The 24,382-nt window shown below is 39.9% G+C and overlaps 1 protein-coding gene across 9 annotated transcripts in view; it reads right to left on the bottom strand.

Annotated features, from left to right (window-relative positions):
• TPH2 (tryptophan hydroxylase 2) overlaps positions 1-24,382 on the bottom strand; it is an 89,328-nt gene that overhangs the window by 45,449 nt on the left and 19,497 nt on the right. For all 9 annotated transcript variants that reach the window (XM_075057871.1, XM_075057872.1, XM_075057870.1 and 6 more), the window contains 2 exons: positions 20,997-21,123; positions 1,882-1,977 (listed from right to left, as the gene is read on the bottom strand). In XM_075057871.1, coding sequence (XP_074913972.1) covers positions 1,882-1,977; positions 20,997-21,123 — 223 coding nt within the window. The remainder of the gene's footprint in view (positions 1-1,881; positions 1,978-20,996; positions 21,124-24,382) is intronic.

Raw genomic sequence — 24,382 nt, forward strand, 5'->3', positions numbered from 1 at the left:
CCACAAGACTTTCTGGACATTTTTCACTTTATCTGTTCCTTCATGGAGACTATGGCTATTTGTGATATGGTGCTGTTCTGTGCCTGCAGCACACAAGTGCTTAGTCTCTCAATAACTGAAATGTCTAACTTAAGTCCCTATGCTCGGTATATGCAAGATCTGGTGAAATTTAATAGCTTATGATACACAAGAGGTCAAAACAGATGATCTAACAGTCCCTTCTGGCTTCACATCTATGAAATATATATGTAGTATAATAGGAAAGTATATAATATTATTGATTTATGGCAAAATTATTATGATATATGGCTGTACCTTTGAAGCAGATCAATATAGTCCATTAATGTGCACATTATTTAATTTTTACTATTGCTTTTCAAAAGGATTATTCTTTGCATTTATACTCTGAGATTATTGCTGAGTGAAGAACACAGATTTTGGATCAAAAATGTGTGGTAACAAAATATGCACACTTGACAAGAATAATGTGTTTGTTTATGACATTGATGGTTGAAGATTTATTATGTTCTTGACTATTCATTTCCTCGCTTTTATGCCCATAGATTTTGTAAATGATGTGACAGGTATTTTCAGGGTCATCACCTAATGACCGTAACTGTTAGTTTAAATAAAAGGCCTGATTCTCTGCACAATGTTGCACAGAATTTGGGGCTCAGCACTGAATGTTGTTGGGCCAGAGGAAAACAAGTGGGACATGTTAATCTCTTTGCATTTAACCACCTTTGCACTGTGGTTATAAAATATTGCCAGGCTGATACAGAATGCTTCTGTGGCTGAAGTACGCACAGAACTTAGAGCAACTGTAATGCAATCAAAGAAAAAATATTGGAGAAGGTAATTTTCTTCACCCTTTTTTCTACTAATGAAAGAATAGCAATTTGACTAATGAACTTCATCATTAATATTCTCAGTTAGAGGTGAAACAAACAGCAAAAGAGACTGAGATGCTTCCGTTAAACTGCCAGGTAGTTCACTGAAAGCCAGCCCAGGAGGATGGGAAGATGTTTAAACACAAATAAACAGGAGATATGTTGCAAAACAGTTTGTAAATACTATTCTGTATATGCTTTCTAAAACCAAACATTTACCTGAAAAGCCACCAAGAGTTCATTTGGGTCCCAGAAGATAGTACTTCTCTCTCTCCTTCCCCTTCCCCCCCATCTTGCCAACAGAGAGATGTATTACGTCCCAAACTACTACACTTGTGACAAAATACCTTTTGCTTGTTCCCTGTGTCTTCTAGGTGTAAAAAGAAGCAATAAATGATCCACTACAACTACTCACACCGTGCAAGGTTAAACACTTTCACCTTTATAAGAACAGGGCTCTATGTATTGTCACATAGGCATGTACTTCAAGTCTAGCATGAATTTATATGCATTCCTTAATTTTAAATATGATTAATCTACTGAATCAGGACCTTAATAAATGTTGTTCTTCTAACATCAATAACAAATACACTGAAGTACATTGGATTACTTACAACAGAATCATGTCTGATTTCAAAACTTTTTGTGTGTATTAAAAATATATGTTTCTCTTCTAAACAAAGCTTTCAGAGCCCAAGGCACCCTCACCTGTTAGAACCTATGAGCCTCCTTTTACAAGAAATGCAAATTCAAACAGAAATAAGTTCTGTAGTTTATAGCTGCTTTGGTACTTCGGGCCTTACAAATACATTTCATATTTCAAGTGCCAGCTGATATTTCAAACAAAGCTTTTAGGTCAATACCACATTTTAAAATAAGTAAGCTTTTTATCTTGAGAACTTTAACTGTTATTTGAAAATCAAAATATTTACATTCAACTATAATTTTTTAAACATTAAAAGAAAGTTGATTCTGCTTTAAAGGCACCTACCTTTAATTCGCCAATAGAAGACAGAAGTCCTGCCCCATAAGCACGCAGTTGTCCTTCTTGCTTGCAGAGGCCAAATTCAATCGTAAAAAAATAGCACTGTAAAACATACAGATATACAGGTACATATAGTGTAGTTACAAACAGGCACTTCAGCAATGACGATCGGTACCATATTCACTTATCGCTGCACTTCTTCAGAATTTCAGGTCTTTAATATAAATTCAGATAAAGTATGTTATTACTGCTATGTACCTTAAATGTCATGTTCTACAGTAAGGGAGCTTTGCACAAAAATGTGAGATTCTGCTTTTTATCTGGGCACCCAAGCAGTTCACGGGAATGGCCAGTTAGGAACAGAGAAGCAAGATCATTTAGGTATCAAAGGCGCTGATATTAATCTCCAGAGATTTTTCAAGCCTTCTGAAATAAATGAGATGTCTTAAAATAAAATCCTGCAAGGTAGTTGGTCTGCATGTCTAGGAACCTCTGAAGATCTCTGAGATCTAGTTCAGAGCACTCAGCCTTAAGCTCAAGCTGATGCCACTTTGAAGTTTGTCATGTATTTAAGTGCTGTCTTGAGTTAGAATGAACTTACTTATATGTATGTGCTTAAGAGCCTTCTTGAGCCAAGGCCTTAGTTTTACCTAGATTTTACTCTGTCATAAATGAAGAACTAATATGACACTTGGCTTCTTAAATTACAGAAAGAAAATCACCGTCAGTCGAATGAGTTCACTTGACCAATCCATTACAATTGTTCTTTACATCTACATTCAAACAGGTAATACATCTGAGCTGTAAAACTTATGAGAAGCTGTGAAAGATGTGCTAAATCAGCGTAACAGTACTGTATCTAACTTTGCTGCATCCACTCAACAAAATTAAACGTTAGGAAGACTGTAAGAAGCATACATAGCCCACTGTCCACTAAACACAAAAGACAACAGTCACTTCTGCTCCCATGGTACTGAATTTTAGTTTGGCTTTGTTTGACACATCAAGATTGTTTTTTGATGTTAAATTGAACAGTTGAGATAAAGCTAGTAACTATTTCTACATATGAAGGTTTTAGGAAGTTGATTTCTAACTTATACAAAAATACTGTGTGTATATATATACACACCCCTATATACATGTGTGTGTGTGTTCATTACATTACCTGACAATTTCAGGTTTTGTGCAAAGGGACATAACTCCACTGAACCTAACAGATTTACATGTCTTTGCAGGAAATATGAATTTAGGATAAGAAACAACCCAGCGTGTGATACTAAATCTTAAGTTTTTCTCAATAACTTGAGAATGGATCCTAACACAACGATTTTTTTAAATCCATTTCCTCCTTAAACCCCCACTCTTCCAGGCTGAATATCATACTAAATGCAAAAGGGCAGAAATTAACAACATTTTTAAGTTCAACAAATGTTTAGAAATTGAGAAATGATTCATTTCTCTGCCACTCAAACGTTTCTGCAGAGCTAGTGATTCATGCAGCATGGCACTATGTAGAAGGGTGTAATAAAAAAGAATAAAAACATGAGCCCTATGTCTGATCCAAACCTGCTAAGTCAACTGGGAAGAAGGAAAGGTTGTAGTGACTTCAAATGTCTTGAGTCAGATTCCATCACAGCAGTCAAAGGCACAGATATCCACAAGACAATGTGAAAGCACAACATTGTCAAACAAACAAAAAAATCAAAGTTTCACCTCTGGCTTTGCTATTGACTTGGATAAGCCAAGCTGGAATAAAAATTTTCATTAGGTACCATCAGCTGGTGTCACCACTTGGAGGAAGGCCAAGACAACTGGTTTCCAAAAAGAACGTCCCAAGGACAAACAGCCAGGTACACAAAATTACAAAAGGCATCACTGTAGGAGTGATGAGTGAATCTGAGAGACCTACTACCAAGAACAGTACAAACTTAGCTTCCCTGCCTAAATATTTTGCCAGAAAAACCGCCAGGAGGCTACAGTCCTGGTTCTGTACATGCTGCCACTGTCAGTAATGAACCACTCAGCTTTACACTTAAATCTGACTAACATCTTTGAATTTGCCCCTTCCCCCTCAACTCTCTTAAAAAAGCCCATCAAGTAGTAGTTCTTACGCTCTGAACATGAACACTCTGACAGATACACAGCAGGATTGGGGTCCTGATAAGACACAGTGATCACAGTCATTTTCATTCTTACAACCAACATCAGCTAAAAAGGGGGGTGGGGGGGGGGGGTGGGGGGGTGGTGTCTGTTATAGACCTGTAAGGGCAGCCATGATTTTGTCCCTGTATGTGGGACACCTTTACTGCAAGACCTTCCTCAGGCTGACAAGGACCAAATCAATGTCATGCTGCTCCCAGGAGAATGCCCACTTGGAAATCTGTAGGGCCAGCGGAGGGAGGGAAGAAAAATGCTCTGCGCTCCCCTGAGGAGGTATACTCATAGGGAAGGAAGGGGCAGAAGGCAGAGAGCTAACACTGGTTCAGGAGAGAGCAATCCCCGCTGCCTGGGCATAGGCTGTTCACAAGACAGAGGGAGATCTCGATTTCACCTCCTCCTTGATAGATAGGCAGCACGCAGAGAGGAAGCTTTTTTTACTTAAGTTCAAAAATTATTATAATTGTTCCTATTATAAAAGGGAGTCATATTTATGAGCCAACACTTGCTGATGAGAGCCTATCTTCAGTATTGATAAGACTTGCACTTTCAGTGTAACTAACTCAAATAAAATGCATATAAAATGACCAGATGATAAAATACATCTGCCTGCTACTAACTTGTGGTATTAAGCTATAGCATTACAAAAAGCCCTTCAAATGAAAAGCTGATTTTTTTAATAAACTTGCCGTATGCAACAACTACAATTTCTGTATTTAAGAAAGCTCTGCTTAGCTAAGAAAATGAGATAGCTCACCCAATGCTGCCATCTTCAGATCATCAGTCAACAATACACGATTCCCCCCACCCTCCCACTCAGACATGCAGAGGTGCATTATGAGACTCCACACGCTTTGGCAAGCTGTGCTCTTAAGTCTACAAACATCGAGGCATACTGGTAAGGAGGTTAAATGTTAACTATATAGAGATATTTTTTATTGACCAGATGCAAAAATACCCCCACTATATGACTCTCTTTGTATGGTAAACTACACTGACTGCGGTGCTCTATATTATATACAGGATAACTGCACTGGAGTGGGAATGACTGAACAAAGAAATGGCTGTTGAGATGAATACATTTTTTAAAGCCTCATCTGAAGGCAAATAGCTGATTATTACATTGCTGTTACATGTAGGCTGGTAGATGCAAGCACAAATGGGGGCAAGCAGGTGCTCCTGTTCTGATTTCAAATCTTGGAGCTGTCTCTGGCATACACACCAGCCTGCAGCCCCAGACATGCGGCTCCTCTCCAAGCTACAGCAATAACCTGTCGTCTCCCTTTACTCCCAGTTCCACCTCATTTTTGGGGTGAAGTGTGGCTTTGCTACACCTTACAGGTAGGCTCTTGAAGTAGGAAGTCCATGTTGTCTAAATTCTGTAGTTCTCGAAGAGCCTTCCTCTAAAATGCCGCTCTGTTAGCTAAATCAGCAATATAAGATGAAGAATCAAAGCACCCAGTGAAGGATTAAAAATAATTTTTAAGCCAAGAGACATCAATATAATGATCAAGACTGTGCCAGGAGCACAAGACAGCATACAATATGATTTTAATTTACTTCTTTTATTTAACAAAAGTATATGAAAGATACTATACAGTCATGATCATGAAACATTGTCTACATGGGTTCAAAAATTAGTAAATAGATCCACAGACGAAAATACTATTAAGGGCTATTAAATACTAATATAGCAGATCTGTTCCTTCAGAGTACCTGAATCGAAAATCATTGGCAACTAAAGCAGTATATGAGGAAAATATCACCACCGTATGGCTTCAGACCTACACTGTCCTCCAGATGTGTGCAATTTACCAGTGTCAGAGACAAGATTCTGGGGTACCTAGTCTGGCCCACTATATGTGCGATTCTAAGAGTCAGATCAGTTGTCCTACTAATGACAGTAAAGATACAGAACAGATTAAGCCCTGGCAAACTCCAAGCCTGGTCTCAAGGGTAAACACAATGTCTATTCTTCGTGTTCAGGTACTGTCCTGCATTATAAATTCGACCACCAAAAAGAAAAAAAATCAGTGACAACTATGACAGCTAATAAAAAAACCCATTCGTTATTCAAGTGTGTTTGTTTAGACATTTTGAAAGGCAGGAAAAAAGGTCTGATAAGCTCAATTCCCCTCATCTGACTGGTTTCTAAGGCTTTGAAAATCATTCCTCACAACACATCATTTTGCATTTGGGAGTCTCCCTCCTGGGACCTGTGCAAACAGCTTGTGCAAGATGTTGGGTGCTGATGTCACAGAGTCAGTACTTCAAAATCTGACTTGTCCATAAAAAGGCCTTTCAAGCCATTCAACTTCGCTTAGTTTTCTTATGGTATAGCTGAGACACCAATATTAGTGTTCACTTGGCAATTTTCAGCATGATGTATAACATGAGATTTTATCTGTTCTCTAAAAGTACCTTGTAAAGATGTTGTCAGGATGAGTCCTGAGAACACCAACCATGTCAAGAGCTGATTCATTTGCACTCCCTGTTGCAAGGGGGAAGAAGGAGAGATTGACTAACTGCATGACTACAACCTTAGCACAGGACAGGAATATGCACCACTACAGGAACTGCTAATGGGGCTACAGCACCAAGCTGACACATAGCAGCACAATCACTTTTTATATATATAAAATTGTTGCCATAAAGACAGTACAACTACTCATGTGCATAAATACTAGGCAAGACAAGTGCCAAATAAATATCCTTAAGAAAACATCTTTACATTCTTTCTACTGGATTTAAGATTCAAAGGATATTTGAATGGACCACTCTTAATTCAGATGCGTGTGATATGTTCACAATATGCAAAGATTAATTCCTTTTTCTTTAGAAGGGAACCTTTGATATTTTAGCTCTGAAGTTATTCACCTAGAGATTAAATCTCCCATATAGTTGTAATTATCTCCTAAGAAGACAGTTACATACAACTGAAAGACTTTCAAAAATCCCATTGTTAGAAATTAATCCTAAGAATTAATGAAGTAAAGGTGTTTCCTTTCTCCCTGTAAAAGTTGCTCAAATTGCAAGCAAATGTTGATTCAGAGACATCAGTGACTCCCGTTTGTGCTTGCTTTCTTCATTCAGAGCTGGTGCAAATAAATTTGTGAATAGTTGCTTATTTTTCAATCTCAAGGACATCAATAGTCACCAAAAAAACAGCTGGCATTTCACATTTGACTGAATTATTCAAAATTCACAGTCTGTTGAGTAGTATCAGGAATGCTCCACTACAAGAAACAGATAGATGTAACACAGGTAACCCAGGCAACTAGCCAGTACAGCCCAATGTTGGAGTCCAGACATCAAGCAATACAGGCTATTTGACAGCTATTCATGCGGGAACATTATTGAGTAGAAACGCAGAGAGATTTTTGAACAACAAATAAATCTCATGATGAGCTTGTGAATAGATCAAAAGCAGAAAAGAAGTAAAATTCAATGGCTAAGTCTCTCATTATAGATGATTCGCCTACCTCCAACCAAGGCAGTGACCCTCTTCACAGCCAACAGTATTTCTACATAAGAAAACAAAGTTTAATTTTTCAGAGTTACCTTCTTGAAGTATTTTGTTTAGTCTGCTACTTTGAAATGTATCTAGGCTCACTGAAATGAAGTTTCCTTCGGGGATTTCGAAGTGTATATATTTAACAATATTCTCCTTTTTCCCTCATGTGACTGCTTTGCATTCAGCCCTTTCACTAAGGGTGAATGCTTGGATCAATCCCTTTATAAACAGAAGTTTGAGTATATGTGGTGCTGCCCATTGGAGCAATCGGGGATAGATGCACACCAGCCTTTGCATTTCTGTTGACAGTTGTAGCACACAGGATCACTACATGGAAATTCCTCTAATGCAGAGGCTTGACATATTCAGAGAAAGTACACACTATAGTGAGCACAGGGGGGCTTAACCCCTTGTGAATACTTCGAAATTAATGTTTCTCTTTTCAGGAGTTTCTGGAGAAGAGCCCATAATGGTAACCAAAATAAAATTATCATAATCAGTTTGTAAGGAAGCAGAAAATGTACCTCAAGCAACACAATCCTATAGTGGTATCAGTAAGGAGGTAACTTTATACCTCCAACACTAGGGAGCCCAACTAAGGCAAGACAATGTGTATGGCAGTTGCCTACCTTGCAGGTGCAAGATGGCTTCTGGAATAAGATCTGGAGGACACCCTACTAACACCTTTGTGTCTCTTGAGAGAAAGTGTCTTTCTATTGTTCATTCTCACATGAAGGAGGCCCTCTTGCTACTCTGAAGAGCAGGCAGAGAGAATGGAGGATGAAGCACTTCTGGGATTTCTGTTGCTGCCACTCCAGAAGAAGTTAGTTCCCACAGAGCATCCCACTCCATGTTTGAATTACTCGTAAATAATCTGAATTTAGGCTTGCTCTGCACGAAGATGATGTCTGTTCACCCCTCTCATTTTATCTCAGTTGAAAACCTTGGAGACCTTTGGGGCTGCAGAATCAGGAAGCTCAACACTTAAGCAGAAAGTGTTTCCGTGTAAAAGGCCAGTGTTTCCTGGCAAGGCAGCAATTCCCCTCCACCAAAGCTCGTGGTCAGAGAGATGATGTGAAAAATCAATCCCACAAAAGCACACTTGCCTCAACTTGCTCAACTCTGTCAGGGAAAGAACTCCTAGTTTTTTCAACATAATTACCTAATAGTGCTGAAGCTTAATATGCAGCTAAGAAGTGACATCATTGAAACAACCAACTGCTGCTTAGATCATTTGTTAAACATAGGTCATTGAAGCCCTAATGCTTTACCCTTCCTATTTCCCCTTCCCTATCATTTGACTCTTATGTTGAACAACTTCTAAAACCTGGGGTTTAAGGTTTATTAATTTCATATGGAGTTATTAAGAACAAATGATGTGCACTAATGAGCCATTCCCTTTCCACTTTATTTTACAACATGTAACATGAATTCATGTTCAGCGTTCCCTACGGTAGCTGAAGTGAATAGTTGCTCGTTTCTTTTTCAAGCTGTTGCTTCAAATTTCAGCCATCTAGAGATTCCACACAGTTAACGTAAGAGGCACAGCCACATCTTTCAGCATGTTAGCTGGGACTCCAAGAGATGGGGTCCTCTGAAAGTGAAACTAAAGAGAAAAAGAAAAAAAGCTGAGTAAACACATGTCACTGCTGTCCAACCACACTCTTCAGTCTATGCTGCCTCATGTGACACACTTGATCCACCATGATCCTTCACAATTCACAGGCTGCAAGCAGGGACTGTCTTTAGGGCCCTGCCATTCCTGTTTTCCAGATCTTTGTCCTGCTACTTTGTCAAATGAGGACTTTGCATTAACAAAACCTATCAAAGCAAGAACAGTCCTGATTTTATACACTACATGGGCAAGGTCTGGCACCCCAGAAGTGCTCCCTCAACATTGTGGCTTATGCTACAGCTTGGAGAGTATGACTCCTCTAGCAAAGGGCCAAGGACTTGAACACTGACAGGTTGGCATGACCCAGGCGAGAGCAGAATTTGGAACAAATACACATACAAGAGATCATTTAGCTGTCCTTCACTTGACAGCATTCCCATTTTGCGGGGAGTCATCAACCCTAGGACTGTTGCCCCAACTGTGAACTGCATTGCTTAGAAGAATACACAGACAAGAACAACCTCAGACACTTTTCTTCCTCCAGCATTCAGAGCCAGCATCTCTAAAAGCCTAGCCCAGCACTCGGGACCTGTTTCCCACAGTAACCCGCAGACCTCACCAGTGGTCCAACATAGTTTCTCCTTCTCTAAAAAGACCAACTTCCACTCGCCAACAAGCATGCTAAGAAGAAGACTCAGAAGGCATAAAGTTGCAATACCCCCTGAAATACCAAGAAAACCTCTTCAGGCTGGGGAGGCAGAGTCTTTCTGAACATGCTGCAATGCTCTAAGGAAGCTGCACATGGGGAGAACTGGCACCAGTCTCTCCCGTTTATCCTGGGAGAAGCTTCTGAAAGACTGGCAAGGCAAATCCACAGATTAACAAGAAGCAAAGGTGCAGCAACAAATCACAGTATAGGCAATCCTCATTTTATAAGCAGAGAGTTTACTCAATCACTGCCCTATGCCAGTCCACAGTCAGAATTCATTACTGCAGGCTGCAAGGCCTCTTTAATAACTATCCTTGGCCAGCCCAGAGACAGACCCCCAGTGTCCTCCCTAACAGACATACCCCTGGGAAAGGCACCAGGCATATGTGGTGCTTCTCATGATGCCATTCCCTGGAGCAGGCTGTGTCCCCCCTGATTGCCAGGCCAATTACTGCATATGGCAATTGCACTGCAAGGAGTGATGCAGAAGAGCCACTGAGTCTCCCATGACATTTTAACCAAGGAGTGGTATGAGATTCTTGTGTACATGATCAGCAGCAAAAGTCCTAATGTATCTGCTAATGAGGGGAAGTCATATCTTCAGAAATGGGAGCAGCGTCCTGTGGCTGGAAGCATCTCAGAACTTTTGCAAGCCCTGAAACTGCGGGGACAGAAACATAGTGAAGAGGCAGGGACAACTGGCCAGCAAACTTTTAAAATTCTTATTTCAAGGAAAAAATGCACAATTTCTTTGCAGTCATATCTATTTCAAATTTATTTTTGAGGAGCAAAAAGCGTAGGACTTAATTCCAAAAATAAGAGCATCCACACTAATTTTCTAAACATTTAAAAAAGAAAATTAGCTTCTTGCATCTATTTACTGAAAACTGATTTAATAGCTAAGACTTGTTTTCAAATATCACAGTTTCCAACAGCAACACTGCATTTAAACTCAATGTTCTTTTAATCACATAAATGCAAAGGGACTCCCAAAAGCTTTTGTGGCTTTTAATACATTTGCTTAACCTGCCTTGCAAAAAAACTCAAAAGAAGATAGTAGGCATCAGCACAAAAGTGTAAGTTCTATTCATGTCAAGCTGACAGACACATCAAAGAAGAAAAGTAGCTCAGGGAATTTTAAATATATATTAATTTTGCTACTAAAAATATATCCAAATTGAAGATGTTTTTCACAGCCCCAAACAAAATCTTTTTCAAGTATACTTGAGCATCAACTTGTAGCTCCCTGATTTTCAGCAGTGAGGGCATGTAAAATGAATCTATCATAACCACAGAGCAGTCAACTGAGTCACCACTGAGTTACCTGCCAGAACTCTGTAAACACAAAGCAAATCACACGAACATGTATTCAGCAAGGTGGAAAAAAGTTATACTGAACATGTACCTGTGAGCAGAGAGATCACAGCTCTTCACTATACTGAAGTCCAAGGAATTTACAGTGGCTGTGGCCTAGAAGTGACTTACCAAACATGAAGATCACTCTGAAATTGTCACTAGTTATCAGGCTCCCACTGATATGCAAGATTTCTGTGATCACATAGGTCCTAAATTCATTGCAGATGTATAATATGGATCTGTTCATAAGCTAGTATGTTTATTCAAAGTTGAAAAATTAATCCTATAAAGGTGTTTACATTCTAGAAATGTAAAATGTCTTGTTGAACTATGATTTTAGCTACTTTTATATAGTCAAACTATATAATTGTAACAATTACAGCCTACTGATTCAAGGGAGGGAAGAAAAGCCTTTAGAAAGAGAACAATATGTTTTATGGGGGGGAAAACGAATAATCTGGGAGTACCCACTCTTTCCAGCATGTCTTGAAAAAGCTATGAGTTCAAACTGTTTTATCTAACACTGTTAGTAGACACCATCTTTATCAATGCCACAGTGATGATCTATAGAAAGTTCTCTATAATGTACAGAAAATAGAAAGCTTACAGATGCTAACTGAAACAAGGTTACCTTGTCAAAACTAATGCTTTGTCTGATGCAGAAGCAAAATCCCAAATCAAGCCTGAACCTAACAAACAGATTGAGGGAGTGGTGGAGTTGTTCAAAGTGTGCCTGAAACTGCACCATCATGTTGGTGCTCTGTTGACCCTGCACTACATCAACTTCAGCCACAGCTGCAATCAAACCAGAACCAAAATTATCAGACACAAGGCCTTTCTCTGTAAATTTTTCTTCATCTTCAACAATGCTCTCAGGTTTTGAGTATTTGCTTTAATTTTCCAAAATCATCAACAAATAAAAAAACCCTTTATACAATAACATCAGAAGCCCTGCCAGCTCTAAGAAGTAGCTAACAGAGTTTGTTGCATGCTGTGACACGTGAGCTTGGTTTGGAAAGAGACAACAGCAAAATCATGTAACCTCCAGAGTCAATGCTTTCCCTGCAGGAACCCATATTCCTAAATAACAGGTTTTGGCAAGTAAATGATTAACATTAACTTTACAGCAACAAATCCTACTTCATTTGCATGTGTTGCCTATTGACTTTTAGGAGACTGTATACATGGAAATGAAGGTAGTATTTAGCCCACAGACCTAAACTCATTGGAAGCAATGGCAAACCTCCCCCCAGGCCTTCTGTAATGTCAGAGTTGGACCTATAAATATATAATTAAGCTATACTTACAAAATCATTATGGTAGATCACCCAAAAATATCTCAATTAAAAATTTATGGGACCATATTCCATCCAGCACTTTGATGCCATTTGATAGAAAGATGACGACAGGCACAAGAACCACTTTCAAAGCTGCAGCATTAAGTAATTAAGCCCTAGGCATAGTTAGCTCTTTATGGATACCAGCCATATTTTGTCTTACTTCCACACTTTTATCTGTGCATACAAAGAAAATACCGAGGAACATACTGGGTGAGAGAATTAGACTGAACACATGCAGCACGCTCAGTCCTTGAGCCAGTATTTATAACAATTCAGATTAGTGCATAGTTGTGAATACTAAGCTAGGATCTTCTCAGCTCTTTACAGACATGAATTTTAAGACTCTTTCCATACGATGGTATTTGGGTTATGCACAGTAGCTACATGTATGAATGTCCCTTCTAGAAGCAAAATTATTTACTGAAATATTCCAGACAATAAAAAGATAAGTGCATGGCTTGAGGACTGTCTTCATTACATACAATTGGTTTGGTTTCTGCCTGAAAGCCAAATCACCTGGCTTCCTTCTCCTGATGGGCCCACCAACCCCCAAAAGGAGGCCCAGGTGCGCAGGGTTGCAGCCATGGTCGCACTGTGCGGTGCAGCGGGGCGCACAGATCCCCGAGCAAGGGGAACCTGGAGCTGGCCCACCCCAACAGCGCTGTAGGTCCCAGACAGATAACTGGGCAGCTGCATTCAGGGAGCTGCTCCCAAGAAATCCCCACCTGCAGTCACCACAACTTTTTTTGCACAGCACTCCTCAGCTGCTCTGGCTCCCTGGAAAGCGTGGATAAAGCCAACTTCTCCACCTGTGCACCCACAGCACAGACATTCCCTTGGTCCTAAGTGAGACCTAGACATGGCTGAAATGAGTTGCCATGTGCTAAACTCCTTCACTTCCCCATATACCTGTGCGCTGCTGCCAGAGGATCTCCACGTCTTGTACAAATGACTCAAATAATTACCACTCCATGTTACAGAATCTTACAGATTTAAGTATGTCAACAAACACAACAGAAAAAGCAAGGAGCGTTATAAAATTTACTTTGTTAGTTTGCTTCCACACCTGTATATTCCTCTGAGAAGACTTCTTAACGTAGTATGGGACGTACTATGGTACACAAATAAAGCTTTAGCAGCATGAGACCCCTGCAGTTCTGGAGTGTACTTGAATGCATTTTACAAGTGAGTTCCATATGTACATGCTATGACCAAGAAAAATAAGTGCAGCAGTGTCAGTATGAATGATATCTACACAGAGCCTAGGATTATCTCTTTTCTTCAATGTATTAGTGAAAGCACAGGGGCAGTCAGGAACAGCAATAGCAATATATTCCAAACTTTTCCTCTGCTGCTTTTTTCTCCCATTTTATTTAAACCTTTATTCCTGTAACTTACATGCTTGCTTTGTAGTTGTTAACCAAAATGCTTGCGCTCACTGGAAGCTTATGCTGGGTCCTTTTTTTTGTCCCAGTTACATATGTTCTGTAAAAGACACTTCATGCCTTTCTGCTAATACATTTCCTACTCTAGGTCAAAAGAGAAAACAAATATGCAAAAAACCTTATCAAAATTCATAGACTCCTTCCACCTCTCCTTCAACCTCTCTCAACTGGATCCAACACTGAAACGGTAGATGCTTGTCACTTGCATGCGCTCCTAAATTCCACAAAATCCTCCTGAGCTCTTTTTTTGAGGCTCACTTTCATTACTGTTGTAGTAGAGCACACATTCAGAGTGTGAGCTACTGAACTACCAGCAAAGATTACTATTGCAGAATCTGCAATTTCTTAATGAAAATGAAGTTGCTTCTGAAAATAAACAAACATAATTAGCGAGCCAGTGCTGTGTGAAATTTGCACCATTCTCTTGTTAACCTGTATGTCAAAATGTATTACTTGTGTGCATGTAAATTTGCATTTGCAGTTCAGTAACCTCACAGATTATGATCTAACCACTTCTGGAAACATAATGCTACAAGAAATAAAAACAAATCCAGTGTCTGGCTGTAATTTGTTATTTTATTAGAGGCTTTTTCTTTAGCATTTCTAACTGCTTAGGGCTTGATCTTCATAAACATCCTGTCTAAAAGAAGCTATATAATTTCTACAGCAAAATTTCTAATTCCTTCCCTGCTCCCAATTAAGTCAAATTAGTTCTCTCTTGCATCTAGCTTCCTCATTACAGGGTTGGGCCCAAGCGTACAAACATACAAGCATGCTACAGAACAACACTATTTCTATTTACTTGCGAGTGCAAAATTTTGTCTGTTAGGGCAACCCGAGATCCTCTCAAGAAGTAGGTCACTGACCTGACCAACCGGGCACCCTCACAGCAACAGGTAAACCCTCCTTCACGTTCCTAACTTCGAGTAACACAGTACAAAGCACAAAACATTTCATTTCCAGATGTAACACATCCTGTGTTGACCTACCTAGCCCAGAAACTATAAAGCAGGAGTTTTGTATTTAAAAATGTTTTGCAAACCAGTATTTTATACAACCAAAAAACACCACAATTCCAACATCGGTAGTCCAGCTCCCCACCTTCACTGCAGTGGCTGACACACGATTTCTCCACCACCTACATTACTTCTCCCATCCCCTCACAGAATTTGCAGCAGCAGAATCACCCCTTTATACCTTCTGCTGATCAGAAACTGCAGGGACTCGTATCCTTGAATAGCGATGCTGGTTGATAAAGATGTATGTAGCATAGAGCCATTTGGTTTTGAGCTACAACACTAGTTAGGTATCACTGCTGAGATTTTGTTCTTGTGCCATGAATGACCATGAAAATGCGCTGCACGGGAACACTGCAGTATTCTAAAATATTAAATATTGATCCCTGGAATTCACAAGTTTTTTTCCCCTTTAGTCCTGTTCTGTGATATATGTACTATCTTTTCTGCTTGCCTATTTGATTATGTATACTGTAGGAAGGACTTGACATCAGTGCTTCAGCTACTTTATTAAAAAGTACTGCTGAAGGAAACCCTTAAAAAATAGAGACCATTACCTGTTATTAATTCCTTTAGAACATTACACAGAGCAAACCCACAAATTAGGGCATGCTTTCAGAGCAGCAGACAGCATGCCCAGCAACACGTCACCAATCAAAGGAAAATCCATCAGTAAGTTATCCTTCTCTCCTGATTCAGACAGACCTGTGTGACTTTGTAATGATTAAGAAAGCCACAAGGTTTCATCAGCTTTCTCTTCTGCTTCTTGTATCAGTTTCAGGTTTTGCACTTGGGCAATTTCCAAATACATTCCCATATGGGTGTTTTTGCCTGGTCAAAGTCAGGAACAGAAACATAGCCCAGGCAATCTACTGATGAACAATACAGATCACAGTATTTCCAGTCTCATACTGTGTGGCAGGATGATGTCTGGCTATAGTGATCCATCATACCTGATTTCAGCTTTATAGTCCTAGCTTTTACCCTGGGAATTGGTTCATCTTCCCTAAGTGACACACATCCCAAATCAGAGTCATTTCGTATGTCTCCCATAAGTCCATCAAAATTTACTCAAGCAGTTTTTAAATCATATTCACTCCCAGCTCTTCATGCTGCAGCTCCTTTATTCATTAACTACAGGTGTAGCTGGAAGTGACTCCTTTGCAAGAAACTCCATTATGTCACCACCAGACTTAGAGTACTCACCGTGCTCATTCTTGGCATTCGTCACACAATCATGGCATGCGATTGGGATACAGGAAAAAGACTGAGCAGAGATTTGAATGTGAAACTTCAATATGCTCAGTAAATGCCATAGCTCTTGGGCTATAATACCAGGTTTCGGTTGGCCAATACATAATTATTTTTATATGGCAGAATAGCTTCAGCAGGGGAGCTGATCACAGACTTAGCACAGTGCTTAGTTCACTGTCTATCATTTTGCAACTATAAATGAGAAACAGTCAAGCAGTCTTGATTTTTCAGATGCACAGTGGGAATGTTAGAAATCTCAAATATTTTCATAGTTTTCTTCTCAACTCCATTTGTTCATTCATGGAGGAAGACTGTAACCTAGCTCACAAGCTGTACTTATGGCCTAGCACTATCAATAGCCCCTCTGGGAAATCTAATCTGTTGTTTGTGAAGATGAGAGACTGCAACAGTCTGCTCCGTCTAGTGAGACCACAAATGCTGCATCTACCCAAAGTTACCAAACGCAACTCGGTCTTTATCTGCAATGGTCCTGCTTCTTCCATTCTGGTTATCTCCTCAGCAAACATAATGTGTAATTGTCCTGAATTATGTGCCAGTTGTTCAGCATGGGAGAAGAACTAGAATGAAGCCAACAAGACCAGATAACATAAATCCTGAGAGAAGACAGGCAAGTGGGCTCACATGAATTACCAGTGACTTCTTCCAGAGGTTCTGAATGTTATTTTTATCCCAGCATATATATCTAAAATATTTTGTTTGTGATATGTATACAGATAAATTAAAGTCAGCTTTAGAAATAAACCATTGGCCTCAGTCATCATCCAGGCACGGTAAAACATTTAGATTCATAACAAGCCTGAAATGCATTTACAAGACCTCATCACATACAATTCCTTCAAATTCAGAAGCAGCTCACTTTTGTGGTTTTCTGCATAAAGGCTAGCAAAGCCTAGAGAAATTTCTTGATTTCTACTGTCCCACACTGTTAAAATACCAGAACAAATACCAAGAAAGATTAAAAGGTTTTTACGGTTCTAGAGAACTGAAGGTTTAAACATAACTTCCAGTAAAGAAACCACTGGAAAAAAACCTTAGTGTCACTAATTAGTCCCTAATGGCCAAATTCTTGAGTGGAAAGATTTGATGATAAACTGCATACAAGCCATAGACATTCTGCTAAACTCCTCTTTTCTGAACCACCACCACTTAATGTGCCCCCCCTGAATTTTATATACACAAACACGTCCTACGTATACTGCATCACAAAGGGGCAACTTGAGCTGCACTGAAACAACTCAGCAGGAGCTGGGAGTCATTTCTGCCATTAGCAGAAGAGACAGGATCCTGCTTATCAACCTGCAGCTTTACAGAGACAGCTGCTTTCTGGCTCCCAAGTCCACAAATTACAAGGTAATACTGGAATGTAATCCAAGGTATATTTTTTGTACAATTTTCCTGACAAAACCTTATGTTATGTGTTGTAAATTATATGTTACATAAATTAGTTGAAACACCTCATGTCAAGTCCTCCATATAGCTTATGGTTTGATAGGTAAGCAGAAAAGACAGTCTTTGTTCATTTTCATACTATGTGGAAGTAGAAAGACCAGGCACGCTTAAAAAATCAACTCAAAAGCATTTTTAGAAAGTCACACAGAGTAGCACAAGATATTAGTGATGATGATGATGATAATAATTAGCACCCAGACACACATGGCCAACATTCTATTTCCTCAACTAGTAACCACATTATACCACACTACAAGCAAAAAAGTGGATTGTGCCAATATTTTGTTTTCAGTAATGTATCCCTCAGTCATTTGTTTTTTGTGTCTTCTCTCTTTCCTACTCTCTTAAAACATTGTAAAGGAAACTGCAACTCTCAAAAAAACACTGCAAAGACAGTTGCTTGGCTCTTTCAATATTCCACTTCTCATGGTAAGAATGCTTAAGTTTAAAAAGGAGCAGAAGCAATTCCTTTCTCCTTGTCCCAATCTGACTACCAGATTCCAACAGGAGGATGAGGGGAGCTCACACCTTCCTTTTCAACCCTCTTACCCTGCAGCCATTCTTCCACCTCCAGCTGGCCAGCACCGGGGCCTCTGCAATGCTCTCCTGTTTAATCCCTGCCCTCAGTGGGGCTGCACAGATGTGACTAATTGCAATTTAGCAAACACTTCTAGTCTGCCCAACGACCAGGCTCCAGCTTGCTCTACATCCACCGTGTCAGCTCTGCAGGGATAAAAACATCATCACGTTTCCTTTGCAGCTCAGGACTCATGGGGCACAAAGAGCAGCTCTATCAAGGCTGACACGTGGTGGCTTTTGAAAGCAGAATGGAGAGAAAGATGATGAAATCACCTGTAATAATTCTTCCCTTTCTCGTCTGAATTCCTAAGAGGTGTTTTCCTCTCTTCCTAAAGCCATTGTCCTCCCTGTAATGGCTCAGCTGTTAATGTCACTATCTTTTGAAACAGGCCATGTTAATGGCAAGCTTGCTTTGGGCATATTGCTTCAAGCTCATTAATATGCATGTTCTCTCTCCATTCATTTGTTTCTCTATTTACTTTGAAGTTGCCTCACTGGAACCTGCACTGCTTTTCTGTGTTAAGACTCTTGGCTGGCATTTCTCAGCTCGCTGCGTCTCTGGTTTTTATCTAGGATGGAAATGGGACCGAATGTTGCACAAGTCAGTTAATAGCACCTCAGGTGACGTTTGGTGCCCAATGAATTTCTTGGCCTCCTCACCCTCACTGCTGAGAGATGTTCTTTCTACTTGCTCTCAAGTTGACTGTTTACATTGCAAATTTTAGGGCAAGTAACATCTCTGCATTTGTCAAGCACCTGCCCCAGGGGAGTACAGCTCCTCACTGTGCTTCTACCAAAACCACCACCACCTGGGTTACCTTAAGTCTCTCTCTAAATGTCTCTTCCACCTGAAAGAGCTATTTCCAGCATGGGAGGAGAAATCAACTTTGACTCAGATATCAAATTCTCAGTGTGATAAGGGAAAGTGATTCAGCTGCCTTCTTTTATTTTTGGCTTTGTGATTCAGGAGCAGCTCATTGTTCGGATGACACAGTCAGTCATAACTGGGAGCTTTTGTGAGGGGGAGGAGTAAAAGCATTTATATAATATTCAGAGGTCACTTTATATTAATATCTCTCCCCAAACAGATCAGTCCCAACATTGTCCTCTGCAACAGGCCCATGGCATCCGAGGTTATTTTGGGGTGAAAGGTTTGGACATACTGTTTTCCTCAAAGTATCTACAGGGACAGCCAGTTAGTTTCTCTTGAGGCTGCAGTCATGACAAGGCAGGTCTGCTTCCTACTAAGTCCCTTCCTAGCAAATGTGCAAATAGAACACAACTTTTATGATTCCTCCACACAAACAACAGGTTCTTCTCAGTAGGCATCCATTAGAAAACCAAGGAACACCCTGAAGCATGGGAGAAGAACTGGCCACAAGCAAGACATCAAGCCTGTCTCACTAAGGAGTGAAACCAGTTTGATTGAATAAATTTAGTGGCCTCTTCTGGAGGGTTACAGGATTAAAATCAAACAAATGGGTACAAACTCCTTTTTCAGCAGATGGGACTCTAAGCCACTGCTACACCAGTGCATCAAAATTATTACAGTTTAACTGAACCTGGTTTGAATCCACCTTCAACACTGTGTCCAAGTTATTTCCAACCCTTTAAATCCTCACTGTGCTTCTTGTGTAGAAAAACAGTGGTATGCTGGGTAAGTTTTAAAGTAACCAATTCTTCTGTTGTATCTCACAGAATTTTTCATGAGATAGAATATTTAAATATGGTGTTGTTTTTAATACAATATAGTTCATTAAATTATTTGCAGCATTAGTTTGTAACAGGAGCCACAAAAGGAAGCATACAATAAGTTAAAACAATTGAACAGAGCAAGCGGTATACACCAGGGTCACTAACCTATGTCATGATGGAAAGGGCTGCATACAAGTTATTTGGAAACGGCAATACAGCAGGGCTGACAGGCGGGCAGGAGCTGAGAGTCCTGGCAACTTCACAGGGCCCTTCAGTGCAACCTGAGGCTCCCTCGCACAAGGGCCAAGAAGGCTCCAGTTGGGCCGTCAGCAGCATCTAATATCTTTAACACACAACCTCTTCCAGTTCACACTATCTACCGGCATGTGCCTCATTTGATGCAACACAGAATCTCACACCCGCTGGCTGAGGCACTTGACCTTGGTCTAGATCTACTGCTGCATAGCCTTGGCTTATTAACTACATACTCTCCAACAGGAGCAGCAGCAATGCAAAGTTGTCCAAAATCCATCACACACTACAATACAGTGAAAAGCTGCAAAACAGAACAGTGAGTACAGAAATAGCAGTGCTAAGACCCAAACTGGCCACCTGTGGATGAGCTAACAGTGTAGAGTTGAGAGTACACACCAAAATGTGCATTGATTTTTTTTCAAAATTATCTTGCTTGCTTGTTTTCAGGACCTCAAAGTAGACAAAATCCATATCAGCTAGCCCTGAAAAGTTGTGGCTATTGCACATAAAAAGTAAAACTGACTACCTGAAGACTAGCACATTCAGCTTTGCTCTTATTAAAAACAATGGAAAAATATCTAAAGCCCTGTGATTGTCACATCATAGTCATCTGCAACCTGAAAATGCAGTCAGCTGTAATAAGACAATGCACGTCACTTCATCAACCAAAGAGGAGGACAGATGAGAGAGCATGCCACAAAAAGATTTTGACTCACAGTGGCTAATTTCTGAACATCTTCATCAGATGCTCCCAGCGAAGCAAGTCCTATCTCTTGTGAAAACTGTGCAAACTTGGGATCAGCAAGTAGAGGCACATGTCCTAAGAGTTCATGGCACGTATCCCTAAGGGAATGGAAATGAAAAGAGAGTCATTACAGAAATTAATGCTGTAATCATTCCATAATTAATTTAACATAAGCCATTTTACATTTTTATCATGAAACCTGTTTTTTACAGTGTAATAGTTCTTCCCTGTGTATGGTTCTGTAGAAACGTACACGTTTGCTTCAATTAAATGGGTTATATGTCATTTAACCCCACCGTGACTTCCCCGTCATTTCCAGATTGAGTGGGAGGGCCTGATCACGCTGTCTTCCAGGCTTAGTACCATGAAGACTGAACTGCCCAAAGGAAAGCCAGATGTCTCACAAGTACAGTTTTCACCATTTGTCTCCACATGAATCAAGTACAAAACCCAGCACATTCCCTCTTCCTCTTCTCCATTCCCCTTTCTGCACCTGGGTAGAGCCCCACAACCAAACATTTTGTCACCTGCCACTAGAAATTCAGGGCAATATTCACAGAGGTTTCTGTGTGCTTAATTTCTCATCTAGTCCTGAGTTCCTACTGCAATTACTGGGTACTTTTGTTATATGGTCCACTTTTCACCTAGCAGATTTCAGAAAAAGCAGAGAACCCAAATTGTTTCAGAAAACCACTGTTCACACCTGTAAGTGCATTATTAGTCACAACAAAGTGCAGATGTAAGTGTACAAAAAACCGCTAACCAACCTAACGAAAGTGCACATGCATCATCTACAAAAGCTCTTAAACAATTCTGAAAGTTTTGGTGCATTTGTTCACAGAAAATAATGGACTTGGTAGTAAAGTTCACTTTAAAAATCAGATCTGACATTTCCTTTGCTTTTGTCTCTTCAAAGACATTTGTCTCTTTTTTTTTTTTTTTTCCTAAGCTGTAAACAAATGTTTTAAAGGCAGGGAGAAAACATGAAGTTTTCTGCCTTCTATCCAAAATCATCCAATTTGTCTTTTATAAACTATTTTTGTTTGAAAAGACACAGAACCTGACACTTCAGATAAATCATGAACAGAAAAACAACCCTCTATATAATTTAAAGTCGTCTTACTTGGTACTCTTCACCAGGAAGTCTGCGCCAACTGTGTCTAGGTAGATAGCAGTAGATAGTAGTTTCTGGATGCATGCAAATGAAGATTAGCATTTTTGGCATTCTAGTTTGCGTCACCAAAAGCTTATCAAATACAGTTCCAGTATTGGAGGGTTACATGCAAGTCTCTCTTCTCAGCCCAGATGGCCTCACTGAGAGATGCTTAGCAACATTTGCTCATGTTATATTCACATTTTTTGGTGAGACAAGCACCACTCTGAAGTTGTGCATGACAAGTTTGAGCCAATTTCATATATGAGTAATTATTCGACAGGACAGAGGAATTAGCAAATCTCATTTCTCCTCCTTCCTAGACATACGTATTTCCCAAAGAAGCAGGGGAGGTAAACAGATACTCTTGTGCCTGACATCATAAAATAAACATGGTCCCTAGACACCGACTAGAGATTCAGTTGTACCAATACAGGCTGAGTGCTCAAGTTCACTGTGCACCAATCTTTTTAGTCAACACCCGTGAAACATGTTTGATATGTACAGCTGGCCAGGAACAGTATCAGACATCATACTTACATAAGGAAAATTGTTTGCATTTGTTTTCCACTGCCTGGTAAAGCCGGTCCTTCCCCCTGAAATTAAGATCTTTTCTCCCTTGTTTCTACATCATTGCATGACCTTTTAGAGCCTGGGAAATTCCCAATTTCTTCAAAAGCAGCTGTTAAGAAGGCTTCTCTTATGATCTCCACACCCCTTTGGTGATGCTCTGAGTCTTGCAAGATGAAGAAAGTTCCCTACCACAAGACCCATAGCTTAGATATTACTCCCTTCCTCACTGGAGCTCAGACTTGAAAAATTGGCTGGCTCTGCATGGTATCCATCTCTTTGTTCAGGAGATGGTTTGCATCACTTGAGTGGATAGTCATCAAAGGTTAATGACCCTTCTGCAATTAATTCAGTTCCAGTCACAAGAATTTTTTCTGTCACCTCCTGCAAGATTTAGCTTGCTAATGATACAAAGGACAGCAGGGAAATGGAGTTTGCAGTCTGACAGATATACTCAGAGAATTCCCAGTACCAAACACTTCACTGGAGACTCCTTCTACCATCACCATCCAACACAGAAATGGGCCACAAAGCCCATTTCTGGAATTCCAGAGCTCTAACTCTAATTCTCATCTTTACTGGAGAGATCAACACTGATTGCTGAGCACTTCACCTATGCTGCACTGCATCAGTCCAGTTATATTTAGCTTCATATCAGTAGTTCAAATAACAAGAGCAAAGAAGATATAGTGGGACTGGCTTAAAGTTCCTGGCTTCAGGTAAGCACACTTGTCTCCAGGTGGGCTTCTACAGCAGCATCACTGGTATTGGTACTTGAGTGAGTTTTCTGTTTTCCTGTGCTGAAGCCACAACTCCCACAAACAAATAAGCAAAGACATGTTATTCCTAGTTCTCCACTGGGACACAGGCTCTTTGTGTCACTTCCACCCTTGCAGACAAAATGAGAACAGACAAAGCCTAGCCCCATTAACTTGTCTCTCCTAGCAAGGGGAGGAAGATGAGGAGGCAGAAGATACTTCTTTCATGCCTTTAGCTTGTAGATTCTTCTATTAAAACTATGCAAAGTAGCATCTTGAACATGCAGTTATAAAGAGGGGAGCTCAAAACAAAAAGCATATGAACAACAACAACAAAAAAACCATAACAAAAAAATCTTCTAGGCAGGACCATGAACCAGCATTTGGGATTGTCATTGGAGTCTCATAGATTTCCCTGCCAGTCTGGCCCTTTATAGATAGTCTAAACAATATAATTCTTTGCTTAACTACCAAGACTTGATTCTTTTGTTTTGTTTTATTCAGAAAATAATTAAGTTCCTTTAATTTATTCACACACATTGCTCAGAGAAAATAAGATTTTTGTAATGCACTTTTCACAGCAAAAGATTTTTCTTGGAGTAAATTAGTTAGCAGAGCAGAGGAAATCTATATAGCTCTGTGAATGTGGTAGAAACATAATGAAACTCAGGAAGAAATGTTTTAAAATGCATACAGTAGTGATACAGATCAAACCAAATGAACTCTCTAATTTGTATCTAGCTCTATAGCCTGGCTGTTAAATCTGACGGAAAGCCCACTGAAGTCAAAGGGAGTCTTTTTACCAGGTTTATATCATTGAAATGCAACATTCACCAAGACAGGGACCTGCAGCAAACCTCATTATGGCCCCATATA

The sequence above is a fragment of the Buteo buteo genome, chromosome 26 (genome assembly GCF_964188355.1).
Source record: "Buteo buteo chromosome 26, bButBut1.hap1.1, whole genome shotgun sequence".
Classification (NCBI taxonomy): Eukaryota; Metazoa; Chordata; class Aves; order Accipitriformes; family Accipitridae; genus Buteo; species Buteo buteo.